The sequence below is a fragment of the Moschus berezovskii genome, chromosome 27 (genome assembly GCF_049115385.1).
Source record: "Moschus berezovskii isolate FMDL1 chromosome 27, NW_MosBer_1.0, whole genome shotgun sequence".
Lineage (NCBI taxonomy): Eukaryota > Metazoa > Chordata > Mammalia > Artiodactyla > Moschidae > Moschus > Moschus berezovskii.
In genome coordinates, this window is record NC_142486.1 from 7,656,183 (window position 1) to 7,683,395 (window position 27,213).

The 27,213-nt window shown below is 46.8% G+C and overlaps 1 protein-coding gene across 1 annotated transcript; it reads left to right on the forward strand.

Annotated features, from left to right (window-relative positions):
* The first annotated feature begins 1,477 nt into the window (after positions 1 to 1,477).
* On the forward strand, positions 1,478 to 27,213 carry PRKRIP1 (PRKR interacting protein 1). The gene is made up of 6 exons (XM_055410112.2): positions 1,478 to 1,747; positions 2,366 to 2,444; positions 3,230 to 3,330; positions 8,734 to 8,819; positions 9,545 to 9,612; positions 24,868 to 27,213. Exons 1-6 carry the CDS (start codon positions 1,622 to 1,624, stop codon positions 24,966 to 24,968), a joined length of 561 nt encoding a protein of 186 aa, XP_055266087.2. The 5' UTR covers positions 1,478 to 1,621; the 3' UTR covers positions 24,969 to 27,213.

Sequence of the window (27,213 nt, forward strand, 5' to 3'; positions counted from 1 at the left end):
AGGTGGTACTAGTGGTAAAGAACCCTCCAGCCAGTGTAAGAGATGTAAGAGGTGCTAGTTTGATCCCTGGGTCGGGAAGATCCCCTGAAGGGAGGGCATGGCAACCCACTCCAGTATTTTTGCCTGGAGAATCCCATGGACAGAGGAGCCTGGAGGGCCACAGTCCATGGGGTTGCAAAGAGTCAGGAATGACTTAGCAACCAAACAACAACCAGGAAGACACCTGTAGTTGAACAAATTGGGTTTATCGCCTCAGTTTGAGAAGGAAGACTGCATTTACCTCAGTAAGAGAGTGTTTAGGGGATTCCCTGGCGGTCCAGTGGTTGGGACTCCACACTAGAGTTTGATCCTTGGTCAGGGAACTAAGAGCCTGCAAGCTGCGCTAGTGGCCAAAAAAGGGTGGGGAGGTGGTTAAAAAGGCTTAGTATGGAATTTGGACCTGGGTAAGTGATTTGGGGGAGAAGGCAATGGCAAGCCACTCCAGTACTCTTGCCTGGAAAATCCCATGGACGGAGGAGCCTGGTAGGCTGCAGTCCACGGGGTCGCTAGGAGTTGGACACGACTGAGCGACTTCACTTTCACTTTTCACTTTCACACATTGGAGAAGGAAACGGCAACCCACTCCAGTGTTCTTGCCTGGAGAATCCCAGGGACGGGAGAGCCAGGTGGGCTGCCGTCTATGGGGTCGCACAGAGTCGGACACGACTGAAGCGACTTAGCAGCAGCAGCAAGTGATTTGGGGGAGGATTTGAGTAAGTGGGCTTTTGCTCTGGAGTAGATGTTAGAAGTCAGGGGCAGTTTTATGATTGAAAGCCTTAAATATTTAAAGTGGGAGTCTAACCAGATAAAGAAGCAGCGGTTACTCACATTAGTCAGAATGGGGGAAACGGTTGGTCTTTTTCTTGTTCAAACGATATTGTTTTCATCCGACTTTAAACGTGATTACGGAGCAGTCTTGCGACATCACGGCCCCAGAATGGCCTTGCACGACAGTGGTGTTTAAGAAACTGTCTATGTCCCAACAGGAGAATCCCAAGGTCTAGCTGTGAGTGCCAGGCCAGCTCCCAGATGCGAGGGGCAGCGCTCCTCTTTCTCGTAGGAAAGGCCCGTTCACTCGACCGAGGTGCATCTGCTGGGTGCCAGGCGCAGAGTAATTCCAGCCGGACAAAAGAGATACGGCCCCAGTCCTCCGGGAGCGCACAGTGACGTCTGTGCGGTCTTAAACAGATCTTCAGAAACGGCAGGGGGAGTGGACCAGACCCAAGGAACAAAGGCCCGGGGGCGGGTTGCCTAGAGCGTTAGCGGGGTGGTGCGCGAAGCCACAACTCGCGCCAGGACTGCAGAGGTCGGCGGGGACCAGACCCTCGGGCACACGGGGCCACCTCTCCCCCAGGGACGTGGGCGTTCGCTGCTGTGATCTGCTCAGAAACAGGTAAAAGAAATCAAGCAGCTTTAATCAAAATAACCCACCCGGGCCTCGAGCTCATGAATATTCAGCAGCCTGCTTCCGGCGGGCAACTCCGCTCCGGCCGCGCCCACCTAGGAGACTGCGCTTGCGTCACTGGCGCGCGACTCTGTCGTCACACACGCGCGCCGCCGCCCTCCAGGGAAGGCCGCTGAAATGGCGAGCTCCGCAGCCGCCTCAGTGCGACCGCCGAGGCCCAAGAAGGAGCCGCAGGCGCTCATCATCCCCAAGAATGCCGCGGAGGAGCAGAAGCTCAAGCTGGAACGGCTCATGAAGAACCCGGTGAGGCGAGGCGCGGGCTGACGGCCCTCCCAGTCCCAACCCCTTCCCTTCCGGAGTCTCCGGGCGCTCGCGGGCCCTTTTCCCCCGTCTCTGAACGCGGGAACTCAGGAGCCAAAGCCCAGGGTCAGACCCTGGGAAGGAATAAGCGAGCCGGCGATAGTGAGCTTTCTGTTGCCCTTCTGTTAGAGCCAAGCGTGGAGAAGGGCGCTAGGGACTGGCTTCCCGTGCTTGAAGACCCTTTAACTTCGTGTGAACGGAAGCCTTAGACTGGAAAGATGGAATCCTTGGGTTAGCCCAGGAGTTTATTCTAAACAGCATTAACTGTTAGGCATTGCCGAGAGACCTGGGGGTTGGAGGTCTCCAGCGGTAAATAATGACTGACGTTCTGAGTTCTGCTCTGGAAAGTTGAGTTTAGCCCTAACAAGGCTGTGGGCTGTGACAGGACCCAGAATATACAGGATGAAGTAAAGCCAGAAGGGAGAAAATAAACTCAGCTTTGGGTCCAAGAAGCAAAGCAGCCTTACTTCACCAGTTCACTTAAAGGATTCTTGTTGTAAAAGATGTCACTTTGCCAGCCGGTGTATACATAACAAACGCTTTCATGTTTAAATGTTGCAGGACAAAGCAGTTCCAATTCCAGAAAAAATGAGTGAATGGGCGCCTCGACCTCCCCCAGAATTTGTCCGAGATGTAATGGGTAATGTCTTTGTATGTGTGTGTTTGTAAATACAGTTGTTACAGTGTAGATATAAAACCTCTAGTTTTTGTTAATTACATCCCTATGGGGGGGTGGGGAGTTCACTGATCCAATATTTTACAATGAAGGAATATTATTGGATATGGTTTGGCATGAGAGAATCTTCTTTTTTAATGATATCTTTCTTTTCAAAGTGGAATAGTTTTTATTTTATTGGGTTGCAAATTAACACAGTTCTAAAGAGTAAAGAACAGGTGTAAAAAAATTAGAACCACCTGTAGTTCCATGGTTCTGTTTATAACATTTTGATACAGCCTTGGAAACCTCTTTATAGTCAAAACCACTCATGCTTCAGAAAAAATGTTTTTACAAAAATACGGTTGTTCTACACATACTATTTGAAACTTACTTTTTTACACTTCATAGATCATGGCATCTTTTCAACTCAATAGAATCCTAGCATATTGTGTGAAATCCTCTGCTCGGGAGGGGAAGGGTCACAGACTCTCTTTTAGGTTTCTGGTCTCTGAACCTTAGTCTGCTTGTTCTCTTAATACTGTTTGAAAGTGAAATTCTTAGGGACTCCGCATTCAACATTCATGCAACAAGTATTTAATGATACCTACAGTATGCCAGCCACTGTGCTAGGTTCTGGGATACAGTGGGGAATAGGGCAAGCTTGATCCCTTCCATCACTTCTGGTATCTGTCTTTGATCCACTTTGATTAAGGGTAGCCTGTGTTGGTAACGGGATCTCAAAGAGCTCTGGACTGTCCTGGCTTTAGGTTCAAGTGCTGGGGCTGGCAGTGGAGAATTCCACGTGTACAGGCATCTGCGCCGGAGAGAGTACCAGCGACAGGACTACATGGATGCCATGGCTGAGAAGGTTAGTGAGCCAGGAGGCTGGCTGAAGCCTGGGGTCTAGGCGATGTGCACTTAAACCTGAGGAAAATAAGCAACTGAAGAAGAGTAGATACACCTGGTTATGGCTTGAGGGAGGGCTGCCTTCTGAAGTCAGCACGAGAAACAGATGTCCAGTAGAGTCCAGGTTACTTCTAGGTCAGACCCAGTACTGCAGGGCGCTCACACTAGGGTGAGGGAGGGGAGGGCGTCTGCCAGGTGGTAGAGAGCCCAGCAGGGTCCCCTCTCCCCACCAGGCCATTTGCCATGGAATAGGAGACAGGATCTCACATCATTGGGGTTATTATTTCTCTCTAATTTTCTCTCCTTTTGGCTGAATACCTGTAATTCCAGTTAGCTGTGTGTCTGGTGCAAGTACTGTGGTTTCAAGTGTTTTTGCCCCTTTGAGTTTTCTAGCTTTGAGGCTGGCATTTCTTCATGACACATAATAGTTGATTAAGAATTGAGAATATCTGTGAGTTTCTGGTGGTCTGCTGCTGCTGCTCCTGCTAAGTCACTTCAGTCGTGTCTGACTCTGTGTGACCCCATAGATGGAAGCCCTCCAGGCAAGAACACTGGAGTGGGTTGCCATTTCCTTCTCCAATGCATGAAAGTGAAAGTGAAGTTGCTCAGTCGTGTCCGACCCTTAGCGACCTCACGGACTGCAGCCTACCAGGCTCCTCCATCCATGGGGTTTTCTAGGCAAGAGTACTGGAGTGGCTTGCCATTGCCTTCTCCGTCTGGTGGTCTAGTGGTTAGGATTCAGCACTTTCACTGCTGTGGCCTGGGTTCAATCCCTGATCTCAGAACTGAGAATCCCACAAGCCTTCAGGGCGGGGGATGGCAAAAATAAATAAAATTTTTAAGTTAAGAATTGAGAATTGCTTTAGAAATTGTACTGTAAGAACTCTTAAATTTTCCATTGCTTGATGGGAAAGGACAGAAACATTGCTCTTAAGAAGTATTCTCTTGGACATTTCACTTGTTTTCTTTTCGGAATTGGGTTTTGGAGTTATTTTATCCACACCAGAAATCTTGTTTGATTTTATACTAGATTTAAATTGAGTCTGTAACTTAACTTAAATGAGAATGGATATCAGAGTGTTTAGTCATCTTCTCTAGAAACTTTGTCTTCTTTTGTTTGTATCTTTTTGTGTCTCTCAGTGATCATCTGTGGAGATTTCACACATCTCACTACATTTATTCAAAGATTTTTTTAAGTATTTTGATTGTAGTGATCCTTTACATATTTATTGGCCTGGCCAGAATTGAGTTTGAAAAAGTAACTTTATGATTTTCGGGCAGAATGGGATAATTGCCGTGGTGGTTTTCACCTGGTATTTGTGTGTCCTCCAGCCCTTAACTCAGCCCCGGCTGTTGGTGGTTCTCCAGCTACTGCTCATCTCCAGTAATTAGTTTCAGGTGACTTGTCACACAGTTTTGCCAGGTCACTGATGGCTTTGCACTGTCAGGAATAGTAAAACTCTGTGTATAGACACTTAGTTCAGTTCAGTCACTCAGTCATGTCCGACTCTTTGTGACCCCATGGACTGCAGCACGCCAGGCTTCCCTGTCCCTCACCAACTCCCGGAGCTTACCCAAACTCATGTCCATCAAGTCAGTGATGCCATCCAACCATCTCATCCTCTGTCAGCCCCTTCTCCCGCCTTCAACCGTTCCCGGCATCAGGGTATTTTCTAGTGAGTCAGCTTTTCCCATCAGGTGGCCAAAGTATTAGAGTTTCAGCTTCAACATCAGTCCTTCCAATGAACACTCAGGACTGATCTCCTTTAGATGGACTGGTTGGATCTCCTTGCAGTCCACAGGACTCTTGAGAGTCTTCTCCAACACCACAGTTCAAAAACATCAATTCTTTGGCACTCACCTTTCTTCATAGTCCAACTCTCACATCCATACATGACTACTGGAAAAACCATAGCCTTAACTAGATGGACGTTTGTTGGCAAAGTAATGTCTCTGCTTTTTAATATGCTGTCTAGGTTGGTCATAACTTTTCCTTCTAAGGAGTAAGCATCTTAATTTCATGGCTGCAGTCGCCATCTGCAATGATTTTGGAGCCCCAAAAAATAATCGGCCACTGTTTCCCCATCTCTTTGCCATGAAGTGATGGGACCAGATGCCATGATCTTAGTTTTCTGAATATTGAGCTTTAAACCAACTTTTTCACTCTCCTCTTTCACTTTCATCAAGAGGCTTCTTAGTTCTTCACTTTCTGCCATAAGGATGGTGTCATCAGCATATCTGAGGTTATTGAGATTTCTTCAGCAGTCTTGATTCCAGCCTGTGCTTCATCCAGCTCAGCATTTCTCAAGATGTACTCAACATGTAAGTTAAATAAGCAGGGTGACAATATACAGCCTTTACATACTCCTTTTCCTATTTGGAACCAGTCTGTTGTTCCATGTCCAGTTCTAACTGTTGCTTCCTGACCTGCATACAGATTTCTCAGGAGGCAGGTCAGGTGACCTGGTATTCCCACCTCTTTCAGAATTTTCCACAGTTTATTGTGATCCACACAGTCAAAAGCTTTGGCATAGTCAATAAAGCAGAAATAGATGTTTTTCTCGAACTCTCTTGCTTTTTTAGTGATCCAGCGGATGTTGGCATTTTAATCTCTGGTTCCTCTGCCTCTTCTAAAACCAGCTTGAACATCTGGAAGTTCATGGTTCATGTATTACTGAAGCCTGGCTTGGAGAATTTTGAGCATTACTAGCATGTGAGATGAGTGCAATTGTGCGGTAGTTTGAGCGTTGTTTGGCATTGCCTTTCTTTGGGATTGGAATGAAAACTAACCTTTTCCAGTCCGGTGTTGTCCACTGCTGAGTTTTCTAAATTTGCTGACGTATTGAATGCAGCACTTTCACAGCATCATCTTTTAGGATTTGAAAGAGCTCAACTGGAATTCCATCACCTCCACTAGCTTTGTGTGTAGTGATGCTTCCTAAGGCCCACTTGACTTCGCGTTTCAGGATGTCTGGCTCTAGGTGAGTGATCACACCATTGTGATTATCTGGGTCATGAAGATCTTTTTTGTACAGTTCTGTGTATTCTTGCCACCTCTTCTTAATATCTTGACACTAACGAGCACTTTTTCTAAACTGCTTCAGAGGGAAGGAGATAGACTATAGTTGTCTCAAGTGCCATCAGTTAGTTGAAGTTTTTATTTATTGATTAACAGCCCAGAGAAAATACAGAAAAGTGTTTCACAAGCCTTGAATCCACATAGTTGCAAATGTTTTATTTTCACCTGGTGAAGGACAGGCTCTGAGATTAGAAGGAAAGAGAGATGCAAGAGAATCCTTACCTTCCACAGCGACTGATAAGAGTGTCCCCACCATGGACAGAGCACATCTGACTCCTGCTTCAGCCCTCACCAGGGCCAGCAGCCAGCGGGGGCTCTCTTGGTCCCTTGGAAAGTGCAGCTCTTCAGATATTCACAGCTCAGCTTCTAAACAGACCAAGCGCTTTGAGCTTAAAGGCGTTGCTTTCTAGTTGAACTCTAACTGAAGTTAAGTCCTGGGAATTCCCTGGCAGTCCAGTGAATCAAGCTTAATAGACTTGAACTTTCACTGCCAAGGGCCATGGGTTCAGTCCCTGTTGGAGAACTAAGATCACACAAGCTGCGTAGCAGAGACAAAAAGACGCTAATTGCTTTCTTGGAAGGAGACATTTCTTTTTCATTTCATAATTCTGCTCTGGAAGAGAGTTTCTGCGTCAGTCTCAGCAGAACCACCCAGCCCTGGCAGTGCAGACCAGCAGAGGTGATGAAGCCACCTCTTCCTCTGCTGGCTCCCTTTGTAAGCGCCCCCCACCCCCACCCAACCTTTATGGCTGTAACTACCAGAAGCAGGGGTGACACTCTTATCTGAAGATATCTTTATAGTGTTTTCCTGTAGGTTATTGCAGTTCATTGTTCTTCCTCAAGACTCGGAAAAGGAAGAATTACTATTTCCCCATTTTATAGATGTGGAAACTGAGGCTTAGAAACAGGTATAGCTGCTAGGAAGAAATAATGCAGGGGGTGGATGTGTGTATGTGTATATGTCCTCACGTATACATAGGCAGCGCATTTGTGTATAAGTAATGGCAGGACATGTTATGCTGCCTTAGAATCTGTCCATTAATAACTGTAAGTAGTCAGGACTTAAAAGTTCCATGGTCCCAGCCCTCTGGCCACTCCACCTGGTGAGCTCTGGTCACTGTCTCTGAAGAAGACACACTCTCTTGTGTGTCTTCTTACTCTAAGTACTCTTAGTACATTTCTGACACTTCTAGTCATCGAATCTGTGGGAATTTTCCCCACACCAAGCAGTTCTGTGGCACCAGGCGAGTGTCCTACAATTTAACTCAATTCGCACGCTACCTTTGTGGAGATAACTTCAGATCTCAAAATTTACGGACTCAGTCCTACAAGATTGTCCCCACCCCCAGCTTCAAAGGCCTGCTACACGTCTCCATTATCATCTGTGCTTCTGACCCACTGGCTATGAGTCAGAGGCTTCTGTGACCCCCTCCTCAAGGCTCCATTAATTTGCTTAGAGAGGCTGACAGAACTTGCTAGTTTCCAGTGTATTATGAAAGACTGGAACTCAGGGAGAGCCAGATGGAAGAAGGTGCAGGGAGAAAGAATGGAAGCCCTGCACCTCCAAACCTTCACCAGCCCAGGAACTATCCACACGCACCCTTTGGAACTGGAGGCTTCACTTTGTGGACATGGTGAAATCATTTGGCCGTTGGTGATTAGTTTAAGCTTCAGCCCCTCCACTCCCTGAAGGTCAAGGAGGTGGGGCAGAAAGTTCCCGTGGCAACCAGCCCTGTTCTTAGGGGCTTTCCCAGAGTCACTCATACACTACTCTAGTTGAAAGGGGTTGGTTATAAATAACAAAAAGTACCCATTTCATCTTTATTTCTGGAGCTTTATATCTGGAGTTAAGGAAGAAACTGGCAAAAAACCTAAATATTATAATAAAAGATCCCCTGTGGCTCTTAAATAGGAAATTTATAAGAGTTTTAGGAGCTATGTGTCAAAAAAGTAGACAAAAATCAAATACATATATATTTTAAACCACAATGTAACATTTTCCAAGGCCCTAGTGAAAAAGAGCCAGCAGCGCTGCCTCTGCCTTCAAGATACACAGTGTGTTCTCACACTTTCTGTCTCCTAGGTTCACTTGTGCAGGAATGGTATCTTGATGAACTGAGTCACTTCAGCATCAGAGACCTGTATGTTGATTTCCTACCCCGCCTGTTGGGCAACTTCTTAAAGTGGGCCCAGAGATCTGGCTGTGTCTATAGCACCCCCAGTGATGTGACTTGTAGAGTTTTCATGCCATGCCAGAATTTGTCTAAATGATGTGGTTTTTTGCAGCAAAAATTGGATGCAGAGTTTCAGAAGAGACTGGAAAGGAATAAAATTGCTGCAGAGGAGCAGACTGCAAAGCGTCGGAAAAAGCGGTAAGAGCTTTGTGGCATCCCATAGCTAGTGAGACTTAGGACAGGAAATGTAAAAATAGATGGTTGGCGAACAAATCCTTCTTGTGGTCAAAAGTTCACCTGTATGGCCTGTTGAGGTCTTGGGTGTTAAAACCTACAGTGGAGCACCCCAGTAGAGAAATGACTTTTCTTCCTGCGGAGAGATCAGTTCATTTACTGTCCCCCACCCCCAGCTTGTTACAGATTTTCCAAGGCTGGGAGGTCAGCACTTGGGTGATAGCATGGATTTCTGTGTCTCCTCTATGTCTGTGTTTTAATGAAAGGTTAATAAGTTGCTATGAGCAAACCTCGCAGTTAGCCTCTCCCTGAAAGGAGGGCCTGTAACCTCCCTAAGTGACTACATACAGGCTGCATGTGTGTCTGTATTTTAATAAATCCGCCCTCAACTTTTTGAGAGGTGAGCAGGATTCTGAAAGTAGTCCCTAAATATCTTGGAATGAAAAAGTATTGCTGGTATCAATATCTCTGGATTGCTTTAATCACCTCAGGACTCCAGAGAATTTGATCTGGATTCGTGAAGGACACAGTTGATGTTGGAGAAGCAGAGTCACAAGGAAGTAATTCTTTCAGTTTATTGTAGCATCTGTGTAGTGTCTAAGTCGCTGAAGGTTCTATAAGTAGATGTTTAGTTTCTAAAATATAAAATGGGTAGTTAAAGAATTAATGTATTTATTTTACATTTGTAGCCAGAAGTTAAAAGAGAAGAAATTACTGGCAAAGAAGATGAAACTTGAAGAGAAGAAGCAAAATGAAGGTGAGTGGAGCCCACTTTCCTTTTGTGACCTTTCTCAGTGTTGATCACAGTGGTTGACCTGTCAAGAATGAGGTTTGAGTTTGGAACTGGTTGGCTGGCCTCTGAAGAGATGAGGGTTTGTTTCTGTTAGTTTTGACTCATTTAATTTTCAAGTGTCAGAAAGGCAAACCGGTTTAAGCAAAAAAGAAAAGATACTGGCTTGTGTTTAGTCCAGGACAGACCTCGTTTCAGGCCTGGCTTGTAAAGGAGCACTGACGTTACTGGCATTTACTGTCTCTTTCTGTCCCCTGGCTCCCCGTCCTCAGGGGGACTCATTTCCTCCTGATGGTTCTAAGGTCCCTGCGGCTGCTCCAGGCTGCACCCTGGCTCATTCTTGTCCAGTAGGAAAGACTGAGGGAGTGTCTCCAGCAAAAGTGTTTTTGTGTCTCTTTGGCTCTTACTGAGTCATTTGACAAGTCCGTTAAGAATGCCTTTGGCTACAGGAAATAGAAAACTAGCTGTAGTTAAGCAAAGAGGAGTTAGTTTTTCTCACGTAGCAAGAAATCTGGTGGTAGTGTGGTTGAGTGGGTCAGTACTATCAAGCTCAGCATCCCTGCAGTTCTTTTGACCTTGATCCTGGGGGCATGAGGTGGCTGCTGCAGTTCCTGGCATCATACTTAGGTTTAAAGCAGAAAGAAGAGGGAAAAGAAGTGGCATTTATCTGGTTTTGTTTTTTTAACTGGCAAGCATATGATCCCCCAGAAGTGCCTGTCAGGTATTACTTTGTATCTCATTGGTCAGTACCAGGTCACTTGATGTCATCAGGCTAGATGAATAGAAAACAGAACTGTCACAACCATCTTTAACTTACCATGATCCATCATGGATGGTTGTTACATTACCACCCTAGACAGAATTGAGGTTTTGTTACAAGGAGTAATAGGGGGCTGGTAATGTGTCAGTATTCCACAGTCCTGCCTACTTCTGAACCCATCACAAGGCCAGCGGTGCCAGTCACTCCTTTGGGAGCCCCTGGGCTGAGAATCAGAGGTCCCAGATGGGAAGGACCAGGGAGGCAAAGAGACCTAAAAAATGACAGCTGATCACCACATTACTGAATTGATGACCATACCATGATTGACTAAACATGTTTCCTGATTTTACAGTTGTGGTTTTTGTTCTTAAGATAAAATCAGACCTGCATTGACATACTGAAATATGATCAGCCCCTTCTAGGACCAGTCTTCTGATGAGTTGTAAATGTACTATAATGGGCTTCCCTGGTGGCTCAGTTCATTAAAAATCTGCCTGCAATGCAGGAGACCCACGTGGGGAAAATCCCCTGGAGAAGGAAATGGCAACCCACTCCAGTATTCTTGCCTGGAAAATCCCATGGACAGAGGAGCCTGGTGGGGTACAGTCCATGGGGTCACAGAGTCAGACACAAGTTAGTGACTAAATCCCACCATGTGACACACTATATATGGCATGATTTTAGCCTGTTGCCCGCCATTTCTGGGAAGAAATATTTTACAGTGCCAAAATGTGATGGCTCGGACCTCATCCCTCAAATAAACTGCCTCATCATGTCCCCTGTCCTTCCCCAGCCCCTACACACAGAGGAATGTGGGCATACTTGATCCAAGGCCAGGAGGGTTGGGCATAGGTGCCAGTCTCATGTTCTGTTGAAGAAGGTACTATGGCTTGGACCCCAATATATTGAGACATAGAAAGATCTCCTTGGCTCTGGGTAATCTGACCTTCCCTCCCCAGCACTTGTTTTTGCTGCTTGTTGTCCTTACTGCTATTTATGTGTTCAGTGAGTTTCCTGAACTAACTAACAAAGTTTATTCTTTGTTGTGTGTGGCAGCTGAAGTCTTTGCTTGGTTAGCTTAGTGGTCAGCTGAAGATTAGAGATTTCCTGAAGTGCTTTGAACCAGTAAGTCTCCTGATACTTGCCAAGGGCCTATTCTGTGTGTGGTGGAGCATGTCTTCAGCATTCTGGCAGGCAGTTTACAGCTTTGCCTTAGCCTTCACCTCCTTGCACAGAGCCTTAAGGTTAGCCAGAGGTGACATTAGGGCCACCGCTAGTCTGTCTTAGATTTGTGCACAGCTGTGCACGTGCATATAGCCTTCTAGATTACCAGCTTTTCCTCTTTTACTTTTGGTCAGTTTCTTGTTTGTTTCAACTGTTACCACTGCCTTAGGCAGCTGTGATGTTAAACAGTTGCCACTGATGGTTTCTGAGAAATACCATGGGGAAAGTCTGTTCTCACTGAGTCAGGTTGAATAAAGACAAGCCTGGGAGTGGAAGTTTCCAGGGAGCTGCCAGACAGGTCACATAGGAACAGTGCTCTGGGTATGGGACTTTGGAGGAACTCCCACCAGGGGCTACTCGTGGCTTTTCACAGCTACTGCAATTAGGAGGCTGTTGATTGAGCGGCTTCCTTGGATCTGGGGAGAAGGAGTAGGGAACAGGACAAGTTAAAACAACCACAAAGCTTGCTGTTCTTTCCAGAATTCAACCTTTTTTTAAATCAAACCATCCAGGGAACATTTCTAGAGTTCCGAAAAGGTTGATTCTGATGATTGTTGTCAGTGTTCTCAACAACACTGCTACTTTTATGGAGGAGCAGATTTTAAGAGGTCCCTTCTGAAAGTGTTATCATCTCTTTAAATTTTAGCCTACCTGTATTTGAAATATGTTTCCTGTAGCTATCAGACATGTGGGTCGTTTTTAATCCATTCTGACAGTCTCTGTACTTTTTGATGATGTTTGGATTTTAGGGCTGCCACTTTGTTTTAATTCTCTTTTCTTTGTTTGTCTCTGTTTCTCCTTTCCTGTCATCTTTTGGATTTATTTGAACATTATTCTATTTATTGTGTTTTTAACTGTTTCCCTTTTTACAACCTTTTAGTTTTTCCTCTAGAGCTTACTCCATTCTGCTTTAACAATCTACTTAGAATCAGCATTTCACCACATTAAGTAGAATGTAGATATTTTTCATCACATAGACCTCTTTAATCCTTATGTTACAGTTGTCTTGGGTATTATATCTCCATACACTGAAAACCCCTTCAGATAACGTTACTTTTTTTTTTAAGTTGACATATAGTTGACTTACAGTATTATTTCAGTTTCAGGTGTACAACATAGTGACTTGATCTTATCACAGAGTTTGCACCATACAGTTATTATAATATCTTTCATTATATTTCCTATGCCATACGTTACATCCCTGTGACTTATTTATTATGTAACAGACCATTTGTACCTCTTTGTATCCCCTCACCTGTTGTACCCTTTCCTCCCTCCTCCTCCCCTCTGGCATCCACTAGTTTTTTCTGTCAGTGGAGTCTGTTTCTGGTTGAAGCAGATTTTCAGATTCCACATATAAGTGAAAACATGCAGTATTTGTCTTTCTTCATCTGACTTATTTCACTTAGCATAATACCCTCTAAGTTCTTCCATGTTCTTGCAAATGGCAAGATTTCATTCCTTTTTTATAGCTGAGTAATATTCCTGTGTGTGTGTGTACACGCCTGTTGGTGGACAGGTATACAGGTCTCTATTCTTTATTCATCTGTCAGTGGACACCTAGGTTGCTTGTGTGTATATGTGTGCGTGCACATGTGCACACGCATGCACGCATTTTCTTTATCGATTCATCTGTCCGTGGACACCTAGGTTGCTTCCATATCTTGGTTTTGTAAATAATGCTACATTGAACATTGGGATGCATATATCATTTTGAACTAGTGTTTTCATTTTCTTCATATAAATACCCAGAAGTGAAATTGCTGGATCATGTGGTAGTTCTGTTTTTATGAAGCAGAGCTGTTTTTTATTACTATCTTTTATTTTCAATCATTAAATATATTTCAGACTCAAGAGGAGAATAGTCTTGAATAGTGACCAGATAGTTACCATCTGTTGCTTTTTCTTTGTTCCTCATGTTCCAGACTTCTTTCTGTCAGTCTGTCTTTCTGTCTTCTTTCCCTTCTGTCAGAAGAACTCCCTGTAAGCCGCTCAGTGAGAATAGGTCTGCTGGCTATGAATTATCTTAGCTGTTCTTCACAGGTGTCTATCTTTGTTTCAGTCTTATTCCCATGGGGACATTCTCACTGGATAAGAATATTGGGTTGGAAGGTGTTTATTTCAGTACTTTCGAAATGCTGCTCCATTTCCTCTGGCCTCCATTTCTAATTTTTTTTTAAAAAAGTAGTTATTCAGGTTGTTTTCCTGTCATTGTTTTTCCCTGGCTGCTTTCAAGATCTTTAGGTGTCAGGAATTTGATTATGATGTGTTTGCCCATGGATTTCCTTGGGTTTGTCTGGGAGTTACATTTGGAGTTCACTGAGCTGCGTGAATCATTGGTAAGCATGTGTCTTTGTCAAATTTGGGATTTTTTTTCCAACCTTTTTTTTTTTTGCTTTGTTCATATTGGATAATTCCTGTTGATCTGACCTTGAGCTGTCTCTTCGCGGTGTCATTTCCAATCCACTATTGAGTCATTCTGGTGAATTACATTTTTCAGAAAAGTTTTTGTTTCCATTCGATTACTTACACTTTTTCTTTGCTGCAATTTTCTGTCTTTCCATTTATTTCAAGATTCTTCACTCTTCCTGGAAAAATATTTCAATAGCTACTTTGAAGTGTTTGGTAGTTCCAACATCTGGGTTATCTTGACATTAATATTTGTTGATTGTCTTCCCCCATGCAAGTTGAGATTTTCCTGATTCTCCACATACTGAGTAATTTTCTGTGGATCCTGGACATTTTGAATCTTCTGAGACTCTGATCTTGCTGATGTTTGTTTTAGCAGACAGTCATCCTGGTTATGTTCAGGACACAGGTTCTGATCGGCCTTCTGTAGATTGTGGCTCCAGGAACCAGGGTTTTTAAAGCTTTTGCTGTGCTCTCCAGATGTGTCCTGTGGGTGCCACCTAGTGGCCAGTCAGGGTTTAGTTGAGTTCGGTTCTCAAAGTGCTTGGCATGATGATTAGGGCCAGATCCATGCGTGTGCTGTCAGGGCGACCCCAGGAGTTCATGAACGACTTTATAATGTCTCTTCTATTCTCTCCGTGACCTCCCGGGTAGTTCCTGGTTTTCTGGAGCTCCCCTTTTCAGATTTCCAGCCGGAAAGTCCGGGCTCTAGTTACCTACTCTGCCACATGCTTCGTACAGTTGCCCCTGCATCCAGGGCTGAGTGGTGGGAGAACAAAGAAGAAAAGTAACAGAGTTTGCCTGGCCATCTTAGGACCACGGCTCCTCTGATCAGAGAGAAAGGTTCCCCTCCTTCCAAGTTTTTGTGCAAGCCCCCACAGCCCCCACAGTCACCGTGGGCCTCCTGATGCTGGCGGAGAAAAAAGGCAAAAGAGTTCCCCTCTGAACACTGGGAACCCACTTTCTTACTCCTTGAACCAGAACTCGAAGGCTTCTCTCAAAACTGTGCCTAGTCTCCACTTCTGTGTATTGGATCGCCGCAAGTCCAGGCTGAGGGATACTGGAGAGAAGAAAGGAAAAAACACAGGAAATGCAGTACTGTTCCAGTGGTCCTCTGTAGTCTGGTCTTTTCTCCCATTCTGCTTATCTTTCAGAGTCCATGCCTTCTGTCCTGGTGCTGTAGGCAGTGTTCAGTGGAGAAACAGTCAGATGTGCTTGCTCTATGTTACCTGGAACCCACCCTCCATTTGTTTTGGGGGGTGTGGTGTTTTTTTTCTTTGGCTGTGCTGGGTCTTCGTTGCTGTGCGTGAGCTTTCTCACGTTGCGGTCACTGGGGACAGCTGTCCACTTGCGGGGCACAGGCTTCTCTCCGTGGTGGCTTCTCCCATGGTGTGCAGGCTCAGTAGTCGCAGCGCACGGGCTCGGTAGTTGTGCTGCGTGAGCTTAGTTGCTCTGCAGCATGTGTTGTCTTCCTGGACCAGGGATCTAACCTGTGTCCCCTGCATGGCACAGCAGGCTCTTAACCACTCAACCACCAGGGAAGCCCTGTTTGGTTTTTTGAATCCAGTTACAGGACTTGACATTTAGCTCTTATACATTTCAGCTTGGTGTTACTGGCTCTGTTGGTTCAGGTCTTCACAGTCCTTTTGAATTCTGATTCTGGAATTCAGCATGTTACCATGCCTTTCTGGTGTTGTAATGGACAGGTTTCATAAATATGCCTCCTTTCTGTAAAAATCCTGAGCCAGCCAGACTGGGCCAGGGAGCTCCACCTAGGCTGGCGTGGACCTGGTCACTGAAACCCTGGGTGGAGTTATTCTCCAGCCAGGGATCGGCCAGCCTCCCTCTTCTTTAATCTGACCCACAGAGGAATCATAGGAAACTGAGCGGTCACTCGAGGTCATGGAGTAAGCACGGTATCCGTCGGCTCTTAGCTCAGCACTCTCTGGCTCACCTTGACCTCAAGCATCTCTTTGAGCAGATCCCCCCCGCCCTTAATTTTAGCTTGTAAAATGATAAGCTCTTCCTAGATCTAAAATTCTGCAGCTTTGTATCTTTGCCACATACCTTGCAGTGATGAAGATGTACCATCTTTGGGGGGGTTGGGGAGGAGGGGTTCCCTCCCCTGTAAATCCAAGAACCCTTTCGGAACAAGAAACAGGTTACTCTGCTCTGAGTTTGTATTTATTGACCCTGTGGTGGGTCTGCAGAATCAGAGTAACTTTTTAGTGATCAGTTACAGAATTGGAGAGAGGTGGCAGTGTCCCAGAGCTGAGGTTTCTTAAATCCCCCTTTTCTCACCGGCCTCACCTTGATTCACGTCACCACGCAGTTTCCAGTCCCTTTTCTTTATTTGCCCGAGGCTGTGAAGAGTCTGAGATGATAGGTTTCACCCAAGGTGTCTGCCCTGTCTAAAATGGCCCTGTGCCCTTGCACCGGGTCTCCCCTGTCCTGAGCTTGAGTTCTATCAAAAGGATAAATGTTTTCACCCGCGTTGCAGTGTAGTAGTGCAGTGTTTTTTCTTTTCTTTTTTTTGCAGTGTTTTTGAAAACTGAGGGTTGTGAATCTTTACTTACTGGGTCATGAAGTTAGCTTGCTGCTGCTGCTAAGTCACTTCAGTCGTGTCCGAATCTGTGTGACCCCATAGACGGCAGCCCACCAGGCTCCCCTGTCCCTGGGATTCTCCAGGCAAGAACACTGGAGTGGGTTGCCATTTCCTTCTCCAGTGTGTGAAACTGAAGTTGCTCAGTCATGTCCGACCCTTAGCGACCCCACGGACTGCAGCCTTCCAGGATTCCCCATCCATGGGATTTTCCAGGCAAGAGTTACTGGAGTGGCTTGCCATTAACAAATTTTTTTTTTTCAAACATGCATAAGACAGACTAGAAAACATCAGAATGCCTCACATCCTGGAGTAACTAGTGAAATTTTCTTTTCGGTTTCTAGGTAGGCTGTGGGCCACAGTCAGGCTTGAAAATCATTGTTATGATACATGAGCCTCACTCTTCTTGTGAAGTTATTTAGCACCTGTACCTACTTTTTAAATGACTAGTAATAATGCATGGCTGTATATGCTTCTCACCAAACGAGCAGGACAGAGTGTTATCGGGGTAACTTCCTAAAGGGGGTTTGTGTGCCTTTCCTGCGCCTCTCGGTTCCTTTTTTTCATTTTGTGAAAGGGAAAGGAGGATTTCTAGGTGGCTGAAATTAATAAACTTAATGTGGTGATACTCAGTTCTGCCACAAGGTGGCCTCAGTGCGCCTCTGGGCTCTTGATGGACTTGGAGCTAAAGCACTTGAGCTTTTTGGCTCTTCTCCTATCAGTGGTGAGGGGTAGCTGGCTAGGAGTTCCATTCTGTTGCTGGAAAGGAAATATCCCGGCTTGTTGTCCGTGCCGGTCCAGCAGTTCAGTGAACTGAGACTTGTCAGAATGATTCCACAGGGTGGCGTTAAGCCAGTCTGGATTATTAAAACCTTGAATCCCCAAACAGTATATTCTAACACCAGTTAATCGTGACACTGGCTCACCTACCAGAGAAGCCTTAAGGCGATGCGTTACTAAAACACCAAGGGCAGTTTCTCCAGGGTTGGGGTGGGGGGAGAAGCGGGGGAGGGAGATAAAGTGGTGTAGACCTTCACTTACAAAATACATGAGTCACAGCTGTGAAATGTATAGTGTGGGGAATATCAGTAACGTTAATATCTCTGTATGGTGTCAGATGACAGCTGGGCTTACCGTGGTGATCATTTTGAAACATACAGAAATAGTGAATCACTATGTTGTATACCAGGAACTAATATAGTACTGATACTTCAAAAACATTCCTTGAAGAAGACATCAGGTTTGTGGCTGCAGAGGTCAGGAGAAAAGGGAATTAGATGAAGGTAGTCAAAAGAAACAAACTGCTGGTTACACAGTAAATAGGCACTGTGGATGTCATATACCACATGATGAAGATAATACCACTGTTCATTATGAATGAAAGTTAAACTTCTCTGCAAAAGGAAAAAAATATTTTTTTTCTATTTCTTTAACATTATTGAGAGACGGATGTTCACCGAACCTGTTGTGATTATTTCAGAACTGGGGTGGGAGGATCAGTGTATCAGCCTCAGCACTGTGGACACTCTGGGCCAGATGGCTCTTTGTTGTGAGGGACAATATCCTGTTCACTGTAGGATATGTATCAGCATCCTGGCTTCTACCCCCTAGATGCCAGCAGCATCCACCTTCCCCTCCGTCACTGACAAAAAGAAATGTCTCCAGACCTTTGCCAAGTGTTTTCCTCGTGGGGGAGAGGGACGAAAGTGTCTCCAGTTAACACGAGTCCTATTTCAGCTGGTATCTGTTGTCGAGAAGACACTCAGTTTGTGTTTTGGATCGAACTGTTTGTTTCAGCGCCACAGTTCTTACCCGTATTCTCTATATTGGGAAACCACGCGTATCCTTTGTGTCTTTTGAGAGTAAAGGTAATACAGGATCATTTTAGAAATCTTTAGAATACGCAGGAAAGAAAAAAAATCAAAAATAAAAAATTATCTGTAATTCTTAAAGAAATCACTTTAACAGTCTCATGACGTTTATTTCAATTTTAGTATTTATCATATAAATTTATTTACCTAATTATCATATTTATATTTGTCCTTTTATCATATAACATTGTATCACAAATATTTTCCCATGTTCTTATCATTCCATAGTGCAAGGAAGGTTTTTTTTTTCCAGTCTGTTCATTCATCTGTTGTCTTGGGTTTTTGTTTGTTTTGTTTTTATTAAAGTTAATATCAGCTTCAGTTACACCCAGTGGCATTTTACCTAGTATTCTTAGAGTCTTGTGAATAAAATCTCAGATACCTAGATTTTAAGTCTGTGAACAGGAGTGTAAGGGTAAAGGAAAAAGGTCAAGTATCCTCATCCTGATAGATCACCGTTCTTTCTGTCCCTTTTCTTCTTCTTTTTAAAATGTTTGTTTGTTGGACTGTGTTGGGTCTGAGTGGCGACATGCAGGACCCTTCACAGCAGCGCACAGGTTCAGCAGTTGCATTGCTGGTGCTTAGTTGCCCTGAGGTGTGCGGGATCTTAGTTCCCTAATGAAAGATGAAACTCGCGTCTCCCACATTGGAAGGCAGATTCCCAGCCACTGGACCGCCAGGGACGTCCCTGTCCATTTTGTTTTAATCTCGCTATGTGAACATATCCTCTGTATGTAGTTATAATTGTAGTATATGAACATGTTTCCATTTGCTTACTTTTATTTAACATTATAAGCACTTCTGGTCCTTCATAACTTTTTCAGTGACTGATCATGTCCAGCAATTGACGTGCCATGATATACCTAACACTTTCCCTTTGTTAGACATTAGACTGATTCCAGTTTTTCTCTTCTTTAGAAGATATTTTAGTGAATTTATGAACCTGTCTCCCTTCCCCTTTTGGGGAAAATTCCAGCAGTGGCAATTATTAGATCACAAAATATAAAGAGTTTTGGGCTCTTGAAATGTATTGCCACTTTCTTTCCAAAGAAGTAGTACCAGTTTTTACAGCCATCAGTGATGTGCAGTGGTGTGCATTTTACCATATTTAAAAAAAAAAACTTAACAAAAATATAGATCCAGATCTGGCAGGACTGTGGTAGCAGCCTGCATGCTCTTCCCTCCCACCCTGAACAGCCTCCAGAGCTCTCTCTAAAACAGGCTGGATTGTCACTTGTTCTCCTACACGTCCCTGATGGCTCAGACAGTAGGGAGTCTGCCTGCAATGCCGGAGACCCGGGTTCAATCCCTGGGTTAGGAAGATCGCCTGGAGAAGGAAATGGCAACCCACTGCAGTATTCTTGCCTGGAAAATCCCATGCATAGAGGAGCCTGGCAGGCCCCAGTCCATGGGGTCACAAAGAGTCGGACGGGACTGAGTGGCTTCACTTTGTAACAGTCCTTAGCGTTTATTGAGCATTTACTGTGTAGCCCAGTTCTCAGTGCTCTGCAGGTATTAACAAAATCCTCACAGCAGCCCTTCTGCCATCCCCATGTTACCGTTGAGGGGCCTGAGGGACCAGGCAGTGATGGGCGCCCACAGAACGCGCAGATGATCCCAGTGTCTCCCCGCTGGCCTTGTGCTGACCCCCTTGTGCTTCCGATCTAGCCAGCAGCCCTGCAGCCCGCCCCGCCCGCCCTCTGACCTGGCCTCCCCTCCACGCGGCCTCTGACCTGGTCACCCCTCTCGCCCTCTGACCTGGCCTCCCATCCATGCGGCCTCTGCCCGCCGAGCTTCGGTCACTGCCCTCCCACCTCCGCTCCTGCTCAGGCCTCTGTCCTCCTTCTCGTGCTCCCCAACTCCCCGTCTGCCCAGAAAGCTTCTGCTCATCTTGCCCCTTCCTCTCCTTGTAAAACCTTCCCTACCGTCCCTCCCCGCCCCAGTCTCCCACTTTGCTCCCTCAGGGTTTGGTTATGGAATCTGCTAAATCACATAATGTGTTTATTCAGTCACAGTCGCAGTTCCCTGAGGGTAGGCAGTGTTTTTTTAAAAAATAATAAGCTTGGTTTTAGAATGATTTTAGATTTGCAGAAACACCGCGAAGATAGTATAGTACAAAGAATTCCCATATGCCCAGTTTCCCCTGTTGTTAACATCTTAAGTTAATGTGGTTCATTCATCACAGTTCATGAACCAGTCTTGATACATGTAGTAGCTAAAGTCCATACTTTCTTTGTTTCCTTACTTTCTACCTAGTGTCTTTTTCTTGTTCCAGAATCCCATGGAGGGTGTCACATTACATTTAATCATCATGTAGCCTTTGGCTCCTGTGTGCTCTGACAGTTCCCCAGACTTTGTTTTGATGACCTTGAGAGTTTCGAGGGTCAGGTGTTCCGTAGAATGTCCCTCAGTTGGGATTTGTCAGGCGTTTTTCTCATGAGTTAGTTATTTGGAGGAAGACGACGGCAGAGATAAAGTTCCATTCTCACATCAGGGTTGGATGCTTATCGGGAGGACTTGTCACTGTTGACGCTGCCCCTGCTGCCCTCAGGCAGTGCTCGTCTGGGTCCTCTACTGGATGCGACTCTCTGCTTCCCCTTCCCACGCTGTACCCTTTGGAAGGAAGTCACCCTGCACGACCCACACATAAGGGCTGGGGGTTTCGCAGCCCCTGCACGAGGGCCGAGGCGCCACATCAGCTGTTTGAAACTCTTCTGCGTGGATTTGTCTGGTCCTCATTGTCTTTGTAACTGTGGACTCTGAGATACGTAATTTTCTACTCTACGTTCAGTCCAATACTGCTTGATTTCCTTGCTCTGATTGTTCAGCTTTGGCCACTGGGGGCACTTTCATATAGTGCCTGTCCCTTTCACAGACTCCCGTCATTGGTGGCGTTTGGGGGTTTGTTTTGTTTGCAACAGCACTTCCTTCCTTCCTGGTACTGCGGGTGGTCCAGACTTGTCTTATGTTTTTCAGCCCCTAACCTGGGATTCAGTCATTCCTCTGAATCCCATTTCTTTTTATTGGAGAATGAGATAATTTTGTTGAAGAGCCAGATGCCCGCTTTGGGTCTTAATTGTGCACCAGAGTCCTAAGTTTCTCGTCTCTGAGAGTGACACTTCTAAGCTCCGCCTACTTGCCTCCTACACACAGGAACCAGCTGTGCTTAGAGCTTGTCAGTCACAAGCAGTGCTTTGAGCTCTCTCAGTCAGTCGGCATCTCGGGCATCCAGACACCCAGACTAATGAGTGTTTTACTGGTTTTTTCCCTCCAACAGTTAACAAAAGTTTAACAAAAATGTTCATTAATAAAATGTACACAACCCAGTTTTTATAGTAAAATGCAGGGGGGCGGCATGTGGACACAGCTGAATCTCTGATGAACACGGCCATCGTTCGTACTGGTTCCAGGGCTGTGGCAGGACCATGTCTCCTCGTATTGCCACCACTCCAGTGTTGTTCTGTTGCCCACCAGTAGCCATCTCCACCCGCTCACCCATCACAAGCTTCACAAAGGATCAGATCCCCACAGTATTGCTTGGGTGTGTCCGCCGCCATTTAATTTCAGCAGGAGCTTCTTGTCCACACATCTCTTCACCTCGGGAGGGTGAGCCGTGCTCATGCTGCCTACTCAGTGAGCTCAAAGACGTCTCCAGCGGTCCAGTCCCTTTAGGATCAGGATTCACGATGGAAGTCTGTGCACTTGTCCTGCCTGTTCAGACCTCTTTGGATATGGTTGGTGGTTCTCAGGCTTGAGGCTGAGCTGTAATGACTAAGTTACAGAACAAAATAAATAATCAGCAGTTGCACCCTGGGAGCGCAGGTCCTAGAGCAGAGCTTTTCAGCTGGTAAATGGGGGAGTGGTGTACACGTGGCAGAGACCCCAGTCGCCTTGCCTTCAGGGTGGAGACTGAGTGCCCATGACCTCAGACCAGTGCTCAGGGAGCACTGCCCGAGGAGTCCAGGGAGCTCAGGGCTGTGTCTGGTCCATCTCTAGTTTTTCGCTTGGTCTCTGCATAGCATGTTCTTTCTTTCTTTCTCCCCCTCCCTGCCCCCTTCTTTTTTTTTTTTACCATTTTGGTAAAATACACATAACACAAGATTTACCATCAGTACAGTTCAGTGGCACTAAATACATTCAGATTGTTGTACAACCATTATCACCCTCATCTCCTCCCATAACCCTTTTCATTTTGTAAAACAAAACCTGTATCTGTGAAGGAGCAGTTCCCCATTCCCGCTCCTGCCAGCGCCTGGCAGCCACCTGTCTGCTTCTCCGTCTCCGAATCCGGCGCTCTCAGGACCTGCTGCAACAGGTCGGAGAGCATCCATCGGCCTGTGGCTCCCACTTGACTCGGGGTTCACCCCCATGGCAGCCCCCGTCAGAGCCGTCCTCTTTCTCAGGCTGAACCACTGCACCGTGTGAGCCGGCCGCGCGCTCCTTGTCCATTCGGCGTGCTCCCCGTCATGTCTGCGCCACGCTTTCCTTTCTTTGTGTCGGGGCACAGTGCCTTCGCCGCGCTTTGTGTCGGGCGCACAGCGGAGGCTCAGCTGTGCGTGTACCCTTTTCCAGCTGCTTTTCCTGTCTGGCTTCTGTGTTTCTCTCGGCTGCCCTGGGCCTCTGTCGTGTGTGGCCTGCTCTCGCTGTGGTGAGGAGGACTCCCGTTGCGGTGTATCTCTTGCTGTGGAGCAGGGGCTCTAGGTGCACGGGCTTCTGTAGTTGTGCCAAAAGGGCTTAGCTGCTCCGGGGCGTGTGGGATCCTCCCCGATCAGGGATCAGACCTGGGTCCCCTGCCCTGGCGGGCAGATTCTTCTGCACTGTGCCATCAGGGAAGTCCTCATATAGGTCACTGCAGAGTATTGAGCTCCCTGTGCTGTACAGTAGGCCCTTGTGGGTTATCTGTTTTATGTGTAGCAGTGTGTGTATGTAATTGATCCCTCCCCGACAATCCCCCACACCATAGTTTGTTTTTTAAGTCTCTGAGTCTGTTTCTGTTTAGTAAATAAGTTCATTTGTGTCACTTTTTAGATCTGCATATGAGTGACACCATAGATATCTGTCTCAGTTGAGCATCTCAGTCCATCCGTGCTGCTGCAGAGGGCTGCATTTCGTTCTTTCCTGTGACTGTCACCTCAAGTTTCTTTGTCTCCATGTCCCGATGCATTTTTGCAGGCAAGGTAGGCAGAGGCGTGAAAGTCACAGTCCAGGTTAGAATCCTAGGTCCTGGTTTTACTGACTGGGAGCCCTTGATTAGCAAATCACTTAACCTCTCTGGGCTTGATTCCTCACGTGTAAAATGGATATAGAGGAGCGTTACTCATCTCAGAGACCGTTCTTAGAATTAAGCAAGAGGGCACGGACGTTCAGAGACTTCGCACCGCGCCTGGCATGCGATAGGTGTTCTGCAAATCTTAGCCACTAAAACATGCTTATCATTTGTACTTTCTCATTCCCGTTGGCATGAGGTTAAGGAGGAGGAAAATCCTAAGGAATTAAATCGTAGGGATGATTTCAACCCCTTGCCATGAATACTCTTTAGTGTCCCAGCCAATGGTGTGAGGTGGATAATAGACTGTGCTGTGCCCTGGGCACCCCCAGGCCTTGAAGCTTTTTGGTCCTGTGATGAGATGACAGCAGCAGCCAAGCTCTGGGTGTCTGTGGGCGCTGGGGTGAGTTCCTGCACCTCTGCAGGAGGCGCCCACCATGGCTGTGGGTGCCGCCTGGCGTCGTTGGGGAACCGGGGGGCTGGTGCGGGCTCCAGCTCCTGCCCACTGCCCTGCTCCAAGAAGAGGGGCAGCAGGAGGAGCTGGGAACAGGTTGTGTCTGCGCTCTGCTCTTGGTCTGCTCAGAGGCAGATGTGGAGTGTCGGTGGGAGGCTTTCTGGGTCTGTGGGAAGAGCTGGGAAGCGGACATGTTTGTTGTGGGCGGGCCCTCTGCTGCATGTTTTCTGAAAGTCCCTCTGCAGATGGGGCGAGAGCAGGGACGTGGGCAGGTGTAGTCAGCCTCGTTCAATGGCAAAGGGCGGCTGGGGGCGTTGCCTTGCCAAGACGATGGACTGGGGAGGGGACCACATACAAAGCAGTGAGGCCTGATTTCTAGGGCCTCAGGATCTCGTGTGGGCTGGAACCTCTTAGAGGGATGAGGTCCACCCTCCAGCAGTAGTAGGTCGGTTCTGGGACTGGTCCTTTATTCCTGGGGTGGCCTTGGGGGCTGACGGGCATGAGGACCTCTCCAGCTCCTCGTTGTCCAGTCCAGAGATGGCTGGCAACTGGGTTTTCCCCAGCAGTCTGTTCTCAGGGAACCCGATTCTCCGAGTGGATGTGTGTATCGCTGATCCAAATGCCATGTGATTGCAGGATCCAGTGAGACCCAGGAGCAGCCATCCGGTGGCTCCGAGGAGGCGTCTGGGATGGAGGACGAGGAGGAGGACGCGCCCAGTTTCGTCACACGGCAATGACAGGGCTGGCCTTGCAGCTGTCTGAGCCTGGCCCGTCCTGGGCCCAGGACTCCGAACACCCTCCCAAAGCCTCATGGAGAGACGCAGTGGGAGCCCCTCCTAAGGACTCACAGCCCCTCTGCGGGCAGGACTCGGCCGGTAGGGAGAGGACTGGCTTCCTGGACACGTGAGGGCACTGCCAAGCAGGGTTCATTAATGTTCTCATTGAAAGGGGAGAACTGTATGTCCTGGTGCCCCAGGGCCTGCTCTCACATAAGTGGACAGTGACGAGCTTGGGGCTGGTTTCTGTGAAACGAATGTTTGTTTAGTAAAAAACAGAAGAACCTCAGGTTTTGCTCGGACCTGTGACATGCTGATTACAGAAGCTACAGAGAGGCTGTGACATGACATGACAGGGAGGAGACTGGTCCCAGACTCGAAAGGGCCTGGAAGGAACCCTCACTGCAGGGCGTGGGGCCTCCGTTTCCTTCAGCTTAGGGTGCAGACTGCACCCCAGGACTCACCTCCCCTCCCCGTATCCCAGCAGCTGTAGAGGGAGACCTGGGACTGAACCGGGGCGGAGCCAGCAGAGAGGGCTTTGGCATGAGAAGACTTCAGAAAACCAACCGGTCACAGAAAGTCAGCAGGTAGAGGAGCCAGGCTGGGCTGGACCAGAGCAGGTGGCCTGTGGCACCCCACCGAACTGCAGGGGCACAGGTGATGCTGGCCAAAAGCTACATTTTCATCAAGAGGGAAAAGGGGATCTAAGCGGAAAATGGAAGGTGACTGAGGGCAGCCTTTCAGGCCAACGGGAGAGGTGGAGATAGTTTCTAACTAGAGCCTTCGCTCACGTTTTTTGGTATCTCCAAGTTTCTAGTTTGTGCCTTTTATAGAAAGTTTGATAGAATTAAGGAAATAGTGGTTTTTAGTGAAGGGAAATGAGGAAACAATCTTAGGTTTCTTGATTTCCCTGGCTCCATCCTGAGCCACGTGACATCTGTGATAACATCTGTCTTTCCACAGTTTAAGTCACAGGAATCTTCTTTCCCAGGAAGCTGCAAGGGAAAGTCAGCCCTCATGAATTAGCACGCAGCCTGTCTGTTTTGAAAGTGGTATTTCCCTTTCATTAGGACTGACCAGGTTGGCTCTGCACTCTCCTCTCTGAACTGCTAGTTTCCTTTGTCCCCTCTAAGTGTGTGTGTCAGAGCTCGGGCTGTGAGCCTAGAGCCCTGGGGTTGAGTCCTGGCCCTGCCTCCAATGGGACAGGGAACTCCCGGCAAGTCCCTGCCCGGTGCTCCCGGCCAGGAGCTCAGAGCTTCCGCAGCAGATATGTGCCGGGCAGGTGGATGATGGCTAGACTGGGTGTTTGTTTTTACCTTTACTGGATGTCAGAAGACGCTGCTCAGGGAGAAGATGTCCTCCAGCAGTTCCTGGTGACGTGCAGTAGGGTTTTGGTGCCTTAGGTTGAATGACTCGCGGGCTGTCTGTTGCCAGCCGAAAACTTGGATCCACTCTCCCAATCCACTCAGCAGAGCGACTGACACTGCACTTTGTGTTACCACAGCCCAGTTCACTGCAGGGCATCAGGCGAGAACAGGCCAGCCGGTGCTCAAAAGCCCAAATGAGTGCAAGGGAGAGGGTCACAGGGTGCGTGATCAGCTCACACACAGTTCTGATTGGTGGGTGGTGAGTAACTGGGTGATGTTTGGGGACTCTTAGCTTTCTGGTTCCAGCCCGTCTGGGGTCTGTGTTGCTGGTGGTCAGCGGGCAGGGAACTTCTTTCACGTGGTAGGGAATCTTAATACCTGCAAAACAAGGGTGTGTTTCAAGATGCTACTTCTAGCCCTTGAGGAGGACCTAAGGGCCTTGACTTTGTTTATGGCTAAATTATTTTGTCTTTCTTGACTGCTGGCCTTTGTTTCTTCATTGTCTCATTTGTAATTGAATTTGTGCAAGAATGTGGGAGAAAGTCATTGACTTTCCTTTCATTTTAAAATTATTTTCATTTTTAAAAGAATTCTCAAGTTGCTTGGTGCCAGTACTTTGTATTATGAAAACATTACCTCTCTGATGGCTTTGTCACAGCACCTGGACAAACGCTTGAAAATCAGACACAGTATAATGAGGATAGAGATCCAAACGCACCTGCCATATACCCAGAGTCTGTTACAGATGGCAACCAGGAAAATCAGTTTTGGAGTGAGTCATTTTTATATAAATTCTGTAACCAAGGAGTCTTTTGAATTAACTCTATTTATTTGGGTTT

Excerpts from the sequence above, each read along its gene's own strand:
- PRKRIP1 (XM_055410112.2), top strand. The coding sequence starts at position 1,622 with ATGGCGAGCTCCGCAGCCGCCTCAGTGCGACCGCCGAGGCCCAAGAAG. Across the intron at positions 1,748-2,365 it reads AACGGCTCATGAAGAACCCG|GACAAAGCAGTTCCAATTCC; the intron begins GTGAGGCGAGGC and ends TAAATGTTGCAG. Across the intron at positions 8,820-9,544 it reads GCAAAGCGTCGGAAAAAGCG|CCAGAAGTTAAAAGAGAAGA; the intron begins GTAAGAGCTTTG and ends TTACATTTGTAG.